The sequence below is a fragment of the Rutidosis leptorrhynchoides genome, chromosome 7, assembly GCF_046630445.1.
Source record: "Rutidosis leptorrhynchoides isolate AG116_Rl617_1_P2 chromosome 7, CSIRO_AGI_Rlap_v1, whole genome shotgun sequence".
NCBI classification, from domain to species: Eukaryota; Viridiplantae; Streptophyta; class Magnoliopsida; order Asterales; family Asteraceae; genus Rutidosis; species Rutidosis leptorrhynchoides.
The window spans coordinates 158,658,315-158,675,121 of record NC_092339.1 but is presented as its reverse complement, the minus strand read 5'-3'; the positions used below and the strand labels follow the sequence as shown (position 1 = coordinate 158,675,121).

The window sequence follows — 16,807 nt, the reverse complement described above, 5'->3', positions numbered from 1 at the left end:
AAGTTACGGAGGAATCTACTGAAGTTATCAGGCAAAGGTAACAATAACAGATACGCTAAGATATGAATTTATCTATACACTGTCTCAATAGAGGCAGTAAGACGTGTCTAGACTTTAAGGATGATAAGCAAATAATTTTCGACACTAATGATAAGCAAAACTTTTGACATGCAGACATGGTCAAAGTCCAGACTCATTAATTCATCCTAACAACTACCAGTTAGACACACTAATGCAAGACCTGGTTCTGTAAGACCACCTCTCTGATACCAACTAAAAGGACCCGTCCTAATCCATCTGGACGAAGTCCATATCGATTATAAATGATTCACAATAGTTGATTTCTTCGCGAGGTTCATGACCACTATATGATACATTTTACAAACATTGCATTCGTTTTTCGAAAGACAAACTTTCTTTACATCAAAAGTTGACGACATGCATGCCATTTCATAATACATCCAACTATAATTGACTTAATAATAATCTTGATGAACTCGACGACTCGAATGCAACGTCTTTTGAAATATGTCATGAATGACTCCAAGTAATATCTCTAATATGAGCAAATGCACAGCGGAAGATTTCTTTCATAACTGAGAATGAACATGCTTTAAAATGTCAACCAAAAGGTTGGTGAGTTCATTAGTTTAACATAAATAATCATTTCCATTATTTTAACAGACCACAAGGTTTTCATTTCCAGTTCTCATAAATAAGCATCTCATGCATAGAGACAAAAATATCATTCATATGGATTGAACACCTGGTAACCGACGTTAACTTAATGCATAGAATATCCCCAAACAGAACCTCTCGTCTGTATAATAATAATCTCGAAGTACTAAAGCATTCGTACCCCGAATGGGACTTGTCAAGGTCCATAGATCTATCTTTAGGATTCGCGTCAATCAGGGGCCATTTCCCTAAATTCTTAGGTTACCAGACTTGAAGGGCGATATTCGGTTAATAATCCAACCATAGAATGTAATTTTAAGTACTTGTGCCTACTTCGTAAAACATTTATAAAAGCAGCGCATGTATTCTCAGTTCCAAAAATATATATTGCAAAAGCATTTAAAAAGGGAGCAAATGAAACTCACAATACTGTATTTTGTAGTAAAAATACATATGACGACTTTGAACAATGCAGGGTTGGCCTCGGATTCACGAACCTATATCATTTGTATATTTATTAATATACATAATCGTAATCGATCAAATTTATATATATATATATATATATATATAACTTTATTAGTTATATTATTTTTATGTTGAATATATATATATATATATATATATATATATATATATATATATATATATATATTTTGTTATATAAAAAAATATTAATTTTTGTTATGTTATATGTATTAAATATATATTTATATATAAATATCATTTGGTTGTTTAAGTAGTATTTTAATATTACTAAAATAACATTTTAGGCGATAACAATAATAATAATAATGATAGTACTAATAATAATGATAATAGTATTAATAATTTTCTAATTGATAATATTAATGATAGTTTTTGTAATAAATTTCATAATAATGATAGTAATAGTATTTTTTTTAATAACATGAATAATTTAATAGTAATGGTAATGAAAATAATAATCTTGATAATAATACCTAATACCTAATAATAACAATAATAGTTATAACAATCTTTTTACTAGTGATAATTTTAATAATAATACTTTTTGTTAATAACAATAATAAAATCTTCATATTTAATTTCTAAAACAATAATTAAAGTTTCTATAGCATCAATTCGTAACTCTAATTATAATATTAGTAGTAATACTTATATTAATATTAATCATAATAATAATATTTGGTGATAATACTAGTACTAGTAATAATAATGATATTATTATTAATGATAATAACAATACTACTAGTAAGTCATAATGATAACATAACAATACAAGTAATAATAATAAGAATTAATAATAACAATAATTATACTAATAATAATAATAATAATAATAATAATAATAATAATAATAATAATAATAATAATAATAATAATAATAATAAGAAAAAGAATAATAATAATGAAATTTTGAAGCTACCTTCAAGAGAAATCGTCCCAAAAAAATAAACCGCCCCATCAGGGACTCGAACCCACGACCTCCTGAATACCCGCAAACACTCCTTACCACCCAGCCATTTATGTCTTTCTGAAATTATTCAAACCATTTATTTATTTAACCTTTATCTAACAGTTTCACTAATTCTTCTTCTTCTTCACGAATTGTAAACGAATCATCTTAAACCAAATCCTAATCTCGAATTATGACTCATTTGAGACATTTAAACAAAACATAACCAATCTTATATAGAGTGTTTGTGTTTATTAGCAATGAAAAGAAAAAAATATATATAAAGGAACAGAGGCCTTTCTGCTCGACGCAGATATATCAAAAAAAATAAAATTTGATTTAGCAATTGGTAATGATTTAGGTAAAAGTTATAACACGAAAAAAGTTTTAAATCTAACATATAATCTTTCTGCATATTCAATTTAACCCAAAACATCCAAATATTTACGAATTTCACTATGAACACGAAGTTTGACTTTTGTTTCAAAAACCTTGACTTCGAAAATTAAGAATCAAATGAAGAAATTAAAGGTTGAAATCTTACAGATAGTTGATATAGATGATTCCTAACGACTTCACATTTATAGATTTTGTTAATTGAATCGATTTCTGATTTTTGCCAAAAAGTGAAACCTTCAGAAAACTCACGGTTTCTTTTAAAAAAAATTAATTTTTCTGTTATCTGATCATGAGTTGTAGCAGACTAGTTTTAATAAGGGATTAGTTAGTGTTAAGCAATATTAGAATTGATGGGCAATTATTTGTATTATGAAATTGGTCGACACTTTGTACCAAATGAAACAGGGATGAAGAAAATAAGAAAGCGATATAATTCTTTAATCGATTTCGTACTACTTCAGTGACTTCAACAATCAAATAAACAATTCAGCTGTGATTAGGATAAATAATAGAATAAGTATTTTCTGTAGGTATATATATATTTATATAACTGTATTATGTATAAATAATTGTGTATATAATCATATTATGTATAAATATATATATGTATTTAGGTATAACTGATTTTATATATCTATCTATATCTATCTGTTTATATATCTTTACTTATATAACTGAAATTTATTTATGTATTTGTATTTATATATATATATATATATATATCTATTTTTTTAACTATATATATCAACTATATATGTATATATATATATATATATATATATATAAATATATATATTAAATATATAATGAAACTTAATATCATTTAATATACAAACCTTAAATATTAATTATAATAGTAATGAACTAATAAGATTAACAATAATAGGAATAATAAGGATAATCATATTAATAATATTAATAATACTCGTACATATCAATTTTACAAATTATATATATATATATATATATATATATATATATATATATATATATATATATATATATATATATATATAGATATATATATATATATGTATATATTTAATATTAATAATACAAATATTAACATCATCATTTATAATGAAAGTACTGTATAATAATATTAATCAATTATATTCAAACTTGTAATTTAAATTTAATTATTAATATTATATGTTAACACATATTAAATATCTAATATTTATACATTATATATATATATATATATATATATATATATATATATATATATATATATATATATATATATATATATATATATTACATTATATATAATATTACTTATTATTACTTATGTATCATTTAATAATTATATCTCCATATAATATTTATAATTTATATATATAATCGTATATGTATATTATAATAATTATTTTTAGAATTTATACATACTTATATTTATATATATAAATGTATATATATATATATATATATATATATATATATATATATATATATATATATATATACAAACAATTGTTCTTGAATCGTCGGGAATAATCAAAGGTAATTGAACATATGAACGTCGTTCCAAAATTTTTGAGAGCCAACATTACAGACTTTGCTTATCGTATCGAAATCATATAAAGATTAATTTTAAATTTAGTCAGAAATTCCCGGGTCATCACAAAAAGATACGATTACATACCTTGTGACTCAAATGACATCCAAGTTTTAGCGTTTTACAAACCCAACTTTGCGTCTAGGAACCTAAACACCAACACAAGCAACACGTTACGAAAAATGGAGTGTTACAACTCTCCCCCACTTAAACTGAATCGCGTCCTCGCGATCTAAACCCCATAACAGTTGATCATATACATACGCATGTATATGTATATTTTTAGCGCGAAAAGCTACTTAAAGGCAAAGATGCAAGACAGCTAAACTGCGGTAAATGATAATGAATGCGGTAAGATTGTATGGAATATTAAAGAGTTCGTAGGATTCTCGCAGTACTTGTGTGGAATGCCTAAGTGCGCGCACATCTTACTTCTGCGCAGATCTCAAACCTATAAATAGAGAGCTTAGCCTCTCATTTTAGGTTGTTGATTCTGGAAGAATTACTCTAGCCATATTAATCTCTCTCGTGAGTTTGCCCGAAACTTGATCTTTGTTGGTTAAGGTAATTTACGAAGACCGGGACATGGTTGTTGATCGTTTAGCACTTAACGAAATATGAAAATAAGGTCCCAAAATCCTAATCGACATCCATTGTACCCCCTCATTGCACTCAATCCTTGATTAACCTTCATAGGATAATCTAGGATTGATTAATTGACGCCATCCGTGGGACACGAATAGAATTGAAATGAGAAATTTGCGTTCGTTTTAATCGAGCTATTAAACTCATTTCTTAATTCTAATCGTGTTATTTTCTTTGTTACATTACAGGAAAGTGTTCTTGATTCAAAAGAAGTGTTCTCTTGAATAAATATGACTACGTGTAATAAAAAGAAGAATACAAGCACTATATGTGCATCTGATCCGAAAAATGCTTCGAATTTTGACTTTCAAACAAGTCCTGAAGTTAGCCAACAAACTAAAGAGTTACTTGTAAAGGCATCTGCGAATGCGAAAGTAACTGAAGAAACGCAATAAAATATTATGGTTGAAAAAATGAACGCGACAAAGCGAAATTTTCAGCAAGCGCGTGAAGAACAAAGATCAGAAGAAATGCGGTTAAAATTGGACTCTACAAATGTGCAGGAAAATGCGGACAAAAGTTTAGCCAAAGAAAGTAATGCGCATAATAAAACTGAAAGCGTAGCTACGGAAATGCCCAAAAAGACTGCGAAAAAAGTGCTTAAGCCCTTAGAGGCAAAACAATTGCTGAGGGAAAGAGGTTTTGACCTCTGTATCCCAAACAACTATGAATGGCCGCTCAACGATATATCACAAAATGCTCAAAGATTAGCAATAAATCATGATACAAATGTGCGAAATGAAATTCAAGAACAAAACGCCTTTGGTTCGCCAGTATTAATTTCAAAGAAAGCAAAGCGTACTAAAACTCTGTTGCAAAATTCTGATAATTCTGATACTTCTGAAAAATCTGAAAGTGATCAAGAGGTGGTTGAAATTTCCAAATTAAAATGCAAAAGGCCTCCTACGCCTGTTACGCGTTATTACGAAGAAGGAGAGACATCTCAAGCCGCAAAAATGCAGACTGCACAGACATTCTTGGCAGATATGTTCAAAAAATTGGTACCAAAAGATATGCAACACAAGTTTGACCGGCCAGATGTCATTCAACAAATGATTGAAAAGTACTGCGCAGAAAATAAAGAAGCGCGGCCGAAGAAAGCAGCTGAAATAACATCCGCAATAGACAAATTTGTGGAGCACATATCTGATTACCCGATTACTACACCACCCATTGTACCCACAACTCTGGGTGTATATTCAGGGTTAACAGATCCACTCGATTTTCTACAGAGATTTGAAGGAGTTGTAAGCACGTATAATTAGGATGAGCCGGTTCCGTGCCGCGTATTCCCAATGTTGCTACAAGGCTTAGCGCGTGAATGGTTTCATAATCTAAGCGCAAGAAGAATTGTGGGGTTTGTGGACTTAAGAGAAAAATTTCTTTTGCAGTTTCAAAATTTGCTACCGCAGAAAAAGACGCACATTGAGTGCCATGATATTAAGCAGGGCTTTAAAGAAACGTTGGGAAGTTTATTGACAATATACATTTATGAATGCCAGAAGATCCCAAACCTCAACGAAGATCAGAAAATTTCTTGGTTTGTACATGCGGTCAACCCGCAGAAGAACCCAACTCTTGTACGACGTTTGCGAAGAGATGTACCGCGTAATTTTGCCAAAGTCATGCAAGAAACATATGATTATATCCGATGTGGTGAAGACAGCAATATAGTTCAAAATTGCGGGTGGGGCAAAGACAGAAGTTGGCGTGATGATAATGATACGTACCGTGATGGTAGCGGAGATGGATATCACGATTACAACCGCAGATCTGGGCAGCAGCGAAGAAATAATAATGGTGGAAATTGGCGCAATGATCGACCGCGTAACAATGGAGAAGGTGGCAATCAAGGCTATAACAACCGTGATAGGAATTATACGCGAAAGTGGAATAATGATTCCTTTGCCATAATCCAAACGTTATCAAAAGCGCCAAAAGAAATACTTTTACAAGAGCGTGTTGCTAAGGCATTCCCAGACCCTCCGCAATTGAGTGATAACAATAGGCGTGACAAGTCTAAATTTTTTATCTTTCATGATGACTATGGTCATGATACAAATAGATATCGCGACCTTGTTGAGCTAATTGAAGATGCGGTTACGCAAGGGAAATTGAATCATCTCTTACTTAGCAAGGAAACAAGCACAACAAATGCAATAGCGGTAACTGCGTTGGCAACTATGCCAAAAACACCAAATGTCAATACGGTGGTACAACAAGGACGCAAAGCACCCGCGGTCAAAAATTTGGGTGCAAAGGTGGTGGGCAACAAGGATAGTTTGCAACAAATTCAAGTAATTAATATGGTGACTATTGATGATGATGTGCAAAAGCATAAACCTTGTACAAGTTATGAAAAATGGCAGCTTGAACCTATAACTTTTGCGTCAGTAAAAGACTGCGGATTGTTGGAGGAGCCAATAGTAATATCATGCAGGATTGCGGGAGCTGGTATTCAAGTAATGAAAGTACATGTGGACACTGGAAGTAGTGTTGATGTTATGTACAACCAATGTTTCCGCAAACTGCCAAAAGATATTCAATCAGAGCTTAAGTCAACCGCAATGTCTTTATCAGGTTTTTCAGGGGAATCTGCGTGGCCTATAGGGCAATTGGAATTAAAGATTGAAATCATGGAAGAGCAAAACGCAATGCTAATGCGTAAGGCTTTGTTGAATCTATATGTCATGAATACTGTATCGCGTTACAATATTCTTCTAGGACGCACAGCTGTATGTAAGATGGGTATTGTTTCTTCGACAATTCATGGCATGGTAAAATTTGCAACTTCTAAAGGTATTGCGACAGTTACATCTGCGGTTCCAGAACCATTATGTGCATCTATAATGGTGAATGACAATGTTGGAACGGAGGGCCATGTTGTAGTTGCAAACGCGGAAGTTATGGTGATATATTGATATTGAAAGTGAAGATTTGAAGTTCAGATGAGATATTGTAATGCAATATTGGTAGTGCGAATGTTAATTAAAACTTTATTGTTTAGAGTTGGATATGACGAAAGTAGTTAGCCAATGTATATTGCTTTTTAAATGCAACAATGTGAATAAATAAAGAAAGTGTTTTGTTTCTGTTATAGCATCATCATACGCGGAAAATATCATATTGCGAATACTATGATAATGATGCATACGTAACATGGCAAGTCATGCATGTTACATATTTTTAACAAATATAGCATAAAGTGATGGAAAAGCCCACTTATGCGAAATAGCCATTGCAATATCGCATTTGTCGTCTTATGTGAAATGATTGATGATAAAAAATATGCAATAATAAGCTTGTGCGAAACTTATTAACTAGAAAACATTTTGTAAGTAACAAACTCGCAATTCTGTAAGTGATGGTAAAGCCCACTTATCATTTTTGAGTAAATAATTGAAAAGTGTATGCGAAAAGACTGATGCTTGTAATTTTCCCAAGGTATTTGACTTAGCAATCCTTGGATGCTTCGCAAAAAACACATATTTTCCTAAGGATCATTTCGGCGGACTTAGAAGATTCATAATGTGTATAAAACACGCGTAAACAGGTTGTTTCGCATTAAGTAATTGTTCGTTATGTGCACAAGAATGAACAATGAAATTGCAAAGGGCAACGCTAGTAATTATGAATATTAATAAAGTACTTAAGCGCTATAAAAGTAAACAGTTCCAACTGATAAAACATATTAATATTGATAAAACCGCGTAAGACAGCGGTTATGGATTACAAAATATAACGCAATGTTAATTGCAGAACAGCTAAAAATTCACAACTTTAGCTCTACAACATCTTTGAAGCTCACATCTTCCTGTTTGCTGAATGCAATTAGATTAGGAATATCAATGCGCTCTATTGCCTTCCCGGTTTCTGCGTAAACATCGTTGGCAATTTCTATGTCGCAGACCTCCTTTTCAATAACTTCTGGGTATGGCGCGCCAATACCATACGCAGTCGAGATTAATGCAAAAAATTCACAACGGTCGCGGAGTTTAACCGCGTTCAGATATGCTTGAAACTTTTCAGTAACTGGCTTGGAGTCCATAATTTTGTGGCCAAGGTCAGGAAGGTAAGCAATAAGCTGCTTAAATTGATCGTCCGTGGTTGGAAGATGCTGCTGAGACTCTGCGGCAGTAATAAGCGTAGTCACTTGAGCTTTGGATGATTTAAGCGCGGTTTGCACAGCTTCAAGCTCTTTCTTCAGCTTCGCATTCTCTTTCTCAAGACGAGAGGCTTTCTTGTTAGCTTGCTTTGCCGCGTTAGTTTGACTTTCAAGTTCAGTAACTAAGCTATCTCTGCGGTGAATATCGTCGACTAAGAAGCAAACTGCAGAGTATAAGTTCTGCACCCTAGCACTTTCCATTGTTTCATCATCAACTTTCTGCAGCTCAGCACGAATATCTTCAGGGACCGCGTGACCAAGCTGTTTAATCTGGTCTGCGGCTATCTCTTGATCGATATTCACATGTTCGAGGAGATGATTAAATCTCACGGATGTGATTGGACTTGCTGGGGCAAAATTCTTGTCAAAAACGCCCTCGGGTATTTCTTGCGAAATGTTGAACTGTGGACCCTCTTGTGAACTCTTAGTGAGATCGATAGGCTCTGTGCAAAAATATTTGATAAAAATATTATTAAGTAAACGCAGTACGAATGTGAAAAAATGCATTAACGCATGAGAAGATAATTCACATACCTTCTTCAGACTCTTCACGGATAACGCGTTTAGCGCGCTTCTTTGATGATGTTGCTGGATTAGTTGCGGTGCTTTTGTGTTTGCCTTTTTCATGGGTATTAGGAATGATGTTCTCATTTATTAATGGCTCTTCAATGTCGGTGGCTTTATCACCATCTTCTAGAGAGCGACGGTATGAAGTGAATCCTTCTAAAAAATTTTGTGGGACAGTACATCTGAACGGCATCCAGTTCTGAAGGACTGGACGGCGTCCAAGCCTTTTGGACGGCGTCCAAATGAACTAAAAGATTTTGATCTGTTTTACAATTACACGAGAGCGGAAAACTCGCTTCCCGACACTTTCACACGAAAAAACTTTCACAATACATTATAATAATTAAAACTAAGAGTTTTCCACGATAAAACCGAGTTTTACGACACCGGGCCCGCATCGGCTGTTTTACGACTTTCGTACAAAATACAAGTTTTCGACCATATAAATTCTAACACAAAAAAAACGAAGACCGAGCATGGTGATTGGGGATACGCTACCCAATCCTAATCAAATCCAAAAGCACGTCTTCTAAGCAACTACGCAAGTCCACTAGTTCCCACGCTTACCCGAGCCACCGCATCCATGCAAATCTATAAAAATGTAAACAACGAGAGGGTAAGCTAAAGCTTAGTGAGTGAGAATATACTACATACATATATATGCATAAAATGGACACGCCACACAATGATAATCAAATAACGCATACCGGAGCATCCAAGCATAATGGCAAGCTAAGCTAAGCATACCATACGATCACTAAGCATCAAGCTAATAATATCAACAATAAGATAAGTTCCCCAACGACGATGTGAACAACGCCAATAAGCTACACCCGGTGGGTTAGCTACATCACAACAATACAACAATGTACAATATAAGTGTAAACCGCCCAAGGTTAACCCCTTAACCCAATACCAAAACCGACTACCAATTACCAAAATGAAGATTGGCCGAACTACACGAGCCTTAGTAAATCCGCATCCACACGAGACTACTATCTTCAATATCACAACCACATCGAGGTTGTCCGAACTACACGAGCCTTAGTGAATCCGCAACCACACGAGATCACTACCTCAATGAGATGACCGAACTACACGCGTCATCGTGAATCCGAACTACACGAGACTCACTTTCTCAATAAGATGACCGAAACCACACGCGTCATCGTGAATCCGCATCCACACGTGATCCACTTCTCCAATCACAACTTAATACCAACCCTTCGCCATTGGGGTTGTATAATCCACATCACAAGCATATGTGATAACGTACACACAAAGTGTGCACCTCGCCAAAGGTGGTCAACCAAAAATGAACAACCGTGCTAATTGGACCCATACACAAGTCCATCAAATCCACTTATATGTGAAGTGAGCTCTATAGCCGAGAAGCACTTCACCCGACCCGCACCCATCCTACACATACATATGCACATAGGATATTAACTCTCACCTTGTTGTCTTGATGAATGCAACTGAATAATCTGCAACTCGCCAATGGAAAGTACATATTCCATTATCACAATACAAACAACACACTTAGAGTGGATTTACAAACCAACTCAAATCGACACTTAGTGCAATTTCAACCCATTGCACTTCCAAGCACCAAACCGCGTCTAAACTAACCAATAATCACTAGCACAAGTGAGAATGGTCCTAATACGCCAATTAAACCCGAACACAAGTGTTAAACACTCGTCTTGCCCAAATTGACACCAAACCCTAATTTTGACCCATTTCAAAATTAGTCAACCAAATACTCCCAAAAGGGTTCCAACACTTCCATAATCACTAAACCTAGTGATTTAACCCAATATCAAGGCCTAGACATGGCCAAAACGTCAACCAACCCAAAACCCGCCAAGTGACAAGAATAACTAGTCACCATAAACCCACTTCATCATCTAAAAGGGTTTCACAACTAATCAAGCTCAAACCCTAACATTGAACATCAAATCAAACAAATGATTATCGGAGTTTGAACTTACCAATACTACCACAACGTAGCCAAGAACGAGATGAACAACTTTAGAACCCGAGCTTTCGTGAGAATCCGACTCCTTCTTCTCCAAATCAAGCTCTCTCTCTCTCTCTAAACCATTCCTCTCTCTCTAGATACAAGTGTGAGAGTGAAAAGAGGTGAAGTGAGGATAAGATAGCCCATGGATCAGTTTTGTAGCTCATAAACTGACCCTCAAGTGAAAATACCAAAATACCCCTTATTAACTCAATTTATCACAGCTGGCCCGTCAGTTCTGTTGGACGGCATCCCAAAACTTGGACGACGTCCAACCCTTCATTGCTGGACGGCGTCCTCCAATCTGGACGGCATCCCAATCAACTGAAAAGGACTGAAACAGAAAAAGGGTCTTACAAATGGTTTCTCCGTGTCTACCCATTCTGTGTTATTTAGCTCAGGCTCTGGAGAAATTTAACGACAGTAATTCTCTTTAATACTCACAATAATACATAGATTACCATAACCAGTCGTTGCATGTCCTTCGATATGTTTCATATCCTTATCAAGGATTAAGACTTGCCCAAACAGAAGGTTTTGTCTATCATTTGTGATTTTTCAATTGTAAAAGTCTTGCACCTCACCCCACCATCTAGCCACTGCTGCAAAAGTGTTTTCATTCCAACAAGAAACAGGAACGCCTCTAATGTCCAGCCACACCAATCTTGCTTTGGTTTGATAATGATTGTTTAAACGGCTAATTTTCGAGCACTATCTTCTCACCGGATGCTCAGGGTGTGAAAGGACAGATTCAGCTGCACACTTGTTTTCCATGAGTAGCATTACTTCCAGCTTTAGTGAGAAATCACTCACACCTCCTGCTTTGCAAAGATCCTCGACCTGGCTTAGTAGATCAATATTTTTGAGCTCAATGAGTATCGATCTATCAAACATCTCAGAATTATCATCTTTGCTTTCTACATCAACCACTCTTTCAACCTTTGCGTTTGTTCTATTAGCATGCCTCTTCAGATTATCTAGTTTGAATCTAAGATCTTCTCTGTTTTGATTGATGATGTTTCTCAAGTCACCCTTCGGATTCCCCGCAACTTCACTGAAGGCCCTATCATCCCTAAACACATTATTGTTAATAACTCTCTCCTTCTCCACTTTTTTGTGCATACCAGGATTGAACTTGTTGTGCTCCTCCGATTTGTACGAATCTCTAGCATATGCTTTGAAAGCCCTAATAGGGTTTCCATTGAAGGAGATTCGTTCCAGCTCAGCTAGTAATCTGTCTGCATTCTTTATTTCCCTAAACCTTGCAAAGGCAATTTTTGCCCATTACGTAACCTCTTGCCAACCATATATATATCCTTCAACACCCCATAGGGTTTAAAGGTTTTCCAAAGTTCCGGCACCTTCCAATCCTTTGGGAAGTTGAAAACGTGAACAAAGTCAGATGGATTCCGAATAACCTCGTTAAATTACCTTGAAGTCGATCGTTGTACCATTCCTGATTCAAACCGTGTCAACCTTGTCGTGCTCCTGCCCCCTCTCTCTCCTCACACTCTCTCTCACACACCCCATTTTTCGAACTGTCAAACCTGACATTATGCAATTATGCTCAATCCATAAATTTTTTACACACCACTTTTAGATGGATAAACTTACAAGAAACATGTAACTCAAGATACCTGTTGATGGGTTTAAGGATTTTAGTATGATAATATTACAATCACGTTCCATATAATCACATTAGTCAACTCCATTTCATCACATAGAGATTATCCAATCATGACACGCAGGGGCGGAGACAAGGGGGGACAGAGGGGTGCGCAGCCTCCCCCAAGGCCTAATCGAGACCCAAGTTTTATTTGTATGTTTATGCACAAATAATTGTAAGCCCCCTCAAGGCTCAAATATCAAATATAATGTTATGACTTGTTAATGTAGTTTTTTTTTTTTTTTTTTTTTTTTTTTTTTTTGTAATTATCCGATTAACGACTAAGCCACCCCCATCTGTAAATTCTGGCTTCGCCTCTGATGACACGTCCAACTTTGCATATAATATCTCTCTTGTCATTAACTTGATTCGAAATCTTGCTATTCCCTTATCATTATCGACCTTACACTGAATCTCACATTACACTAAGTTTCAAACTTATAACTTGACAGATCACGCCTTTGATCCAGAATCTTTTGAAACGCCACTTCTATATAGATCAACTTGTTAATGTGTTCCAGTGTAACAAAATGTATCCATGTTAGTTCTAATAATATGGGGAGATTTCTTATGCACGCAAGGTGTTTGATAAATTTCCTCAATCAAATGTGTTTATATGGAATGGTCTTATTTGTGTCTACAACAACAATACCCAATTTAGCGTGTACCAATACTAATGAATTAAGTGAATGAAGCAATTTGTTGTATGTTTGGAGCTGCTGCGTTTGAAGTTAGTCGAGCGGTACACGAGCAGATTTTCAGACGTAGCTTTGAAACAGATGGATTTGTGCAGAATGGATAAATGTTGTTTCCTTCTATTATTGTCGTAGAATTGATACATTTATCATTATTTCCTTTGTGAATAATATAACTGATGACCCAAAATATTTGTTTATCAAGGGCCATTTTTTAGTAAAGCATTTTACACAATCTGATAACCATGTGGGAATCTGAAAATAAATTCGAGATCACAAATTTCTTCATACAGATTGAATACAATTATACAAAGATTGCATATGTGCATATATTCAAATGATTTGACATTTCAAATACATATTATATACTTTGAGTTCCCTGGTATAAAGATAACCATAAGTACATATATTGTACAATAAATACTTTCAGTCGTCTTCTAATCATCATGCAGTGGGATAAGACGCCTGCATGGCGATGCCACAAATTCCTTCTTTAGCATCAACATCTCTTTGCATCATTATGTAACCCTCTTGACCCCAACTTGTTCCCCATGAGTTCTTCACCAACCAATACTTAGTCCCGTCAGCACTTGTTCCATAACCAACCGCCGTAACACCATGGTCCAGTTCCGTACCACACTCTCCAGTAAATACACCACTAGAGTAGAACTGAAAGTCGGACCCACTAGCGTCAATAGCTACGGATACTGGCTGACTAGCTACAGCTTTCAACAGTGCACTTTCACTATTAGCAGGTACATCTTCATAACCCGTGATTGTTGCAGCGTTGTGAGATTCCTCGTTGCTATTGCAGGTTCCGTCAACTCCTTTGTAAGGATAGTTGCTCTCTGTAGTAAGGCCTTTATTGCTTATGATGAATTCAAAGGCGTTGTCCATAAGACCGCCCTCACATCCCTGATCTACGCCACTAGTGTCACAGTCCACGAGCTCTTGTTCGGATAACGACACTAACTTACCTGTTTTCAGTTGGGTTATTCCTTCCATAGCTGCCACTGCCGAAAATGCCCAGCAACACCCTGCAATTCATCATCAAAAATTGATTCAAACAATCATGAATAAGGTAATAACATAACATGATACATTTATATGTAGTTGTCGAAATAATGTTGCGTACCACATTGGCCTTGGTCTTTGATAGGTGTTACTGCTCCTTTCTTTCTCCAATCCATTGATGATGGAACTGCGGTTACGTTTTCATACCTGAAAGCAGAGTTTGATGGGGAGCATTCGTGTGCCAAGAATCGGTTCCTTGTTGTCCTGAACTCTTCATTTGTAAGGTCTGCAAGCTCGTTGACTGCAAGTTTGTAAGTTTTGCTCATGTCATTGTTGAAAGACTGTATGTACTGAACGTTCTCTTGAAAAATTTTAGAATGTTGTTCTTTTTCTGTAGCGTCTTTGTATACACGTCCATAACGAGCCATCCACTGCTTATGGTTCTCGTAAATTGAACTTACTGGTAACAATCGGGATGCAGAATGTGAAACTAAGATAGCTGAAATGAATAGTAAAATCGAACAAGCTAGGGTAGTTTGGCTATTGGATGACATAGTGTTGGTGTTATGATATGAAAAGAAAAGAAATGTATGAGTTGTGGTGAGTTCTCTTGATTTGAGGTTGGTATTATATAGAATAAATAGTTTTGTCATCTTATAAAATGTTAGATTAATCCTCTTCAAGTTTGTGGAATAAGTTAAAATAACTCTCTTATTAATAATGTTCGTGGATGACAATATGCTTTGGATATGATATATCAATTAATTCTTTGAAATTTTTTATGGACTGTTTTTTATGTATGCTCTTAATTCCGAAACAAACGATTTTATGTATCTAAGTTTTTAAACTCTCGATTATCTAATTTAATTTTTATTCCAAAACTTACAACTAACGTTCATTTATGTATAGTCTAAATATATTAACAGATGCTTTAAACTTGAATATAGCATAAAATACGCTTGGAACTTATGCCACTACAGCAAATAACGGCTTTAGCGGCGCAAAAACATTGCATATTTGCCGCAAGTAGCTTTTTTTTTTTTTTTTTTTTTTCAGTTTTAGCCCCAAAAAGACTCTAAGATACGGTCTTTACCGTTTTCGGACAATGTGTACACGAGTCATCCATCAAGATAGATAAACTCAAAGTAGTTGTTACAACTGAGAAGACTAAGTTTGTCGCGCGGTACGAATCCTGCTCCAGCTTAAACTGTAATCAATCTTACACTGGACAGCGACCCGGATTTAACCCACCAAACAAATTCGTTTTAAGGATTCAAGACCCTCTCTTCCCACGATACCTTTACATCGTAAAATGATGTTGATATGAAATGATATAGTTTTGGAAGTATGCTATATTAAATAAAACCAAGACTTGGGACACTTTACTTTCTCTTAGGATGGAACATAGACATTCTTTAATACACACAAAACACAAAAAAAAAAAAAAAAAATCCACCAAAGTTCATAATCCAAGTACCTGTAACAACTTAGCACACAATAGTGACAACATATCCAAATAAGCTCAATAAAACAATTACACTTGGCAATTGAACGATTGAATTTTTTTTCAAATTTCTCAAATTTCTCAAAACAATGACTTAAAACTAAGACATAAAGCCAAGTAAAATACATTGGCGAGAATTTATATCTCGCCCCTACACTTAAGATCAGTTGAATAGTACCCTTTGATGTAGACAACACAGGAGACGATTATTTTTGTAATGGAGCATAATTTGTGTAAGTGTTGTGTGCTGCTCCGGTCTGTGTTGGTTCTTCTTTTGCTGGTCTTTATGTGATCTTCTTGTTGGTTCAGCATACATTCTATGCTGGTCGTGAAGAAACCCTTAATCTTGAACTATCTTGTGCTGATAGTGAAGGCAACACACCAACTCACTCAGACACAACATTCATTGTTGTTATACACAAATAAACTTATGCTGGCCTGCACATTACAAC

General features: G+C 34.8%; 1 protein-coding gene across 1 annotated transcript; it reads right to left on the bottom strand.

Annotated features, from left to right (window-relative positions):
• Positions 1-12,187: 12,187 nt before the first annotated feature.
• On the bottom strand, positions 12,188-15,405 carry LOC139859729 (senescence-specific cysteine protease SAG39-like). The gene is made up of 4 exons (XM_071848504.1): positions 14,973-15,405; positions 14,290-14,874; positions 13,889-13,916; positions 12,188-12,737 (listed from the first exon to the last, which is right to left on the bottom strand). Exons 1-4 carry the CDS (start codon positions 15,403-15,405, stop codon positions 12,188-12,190), a joined length of 1,596 nt encoding a protein of 531 aa, XP_071704605.1.
• Between the last annotated feature and the right edge of the window lie 1,402 nt (positions 15,406-16,807).

Excerpts from the sequence above, each read along its gene's own strand:
- LOC139859729 (XM_071848504.1), bottom strand. The coding sequence starts at position 15,405 with ATGTCATCCAATAGCCAAACTACCCTAGCTTGTTCGATTTTACTATTC. Across the intron at positions 14,875-14,972 it reads CAAAGACCAAGGCCAATGTG|GGTGTTGCTGGGCATTTTCG; the intron begins GTACGCAACATT and ends GATGAATTGCAG. Across the intron at positions 13,917-14,289 it reads CATGCAGGCGTCTTATCCCA|TCAAAGCTACGTCTGAAAAT; the intron begins CTGCATGATGAT and ends AATCCATCTGTT.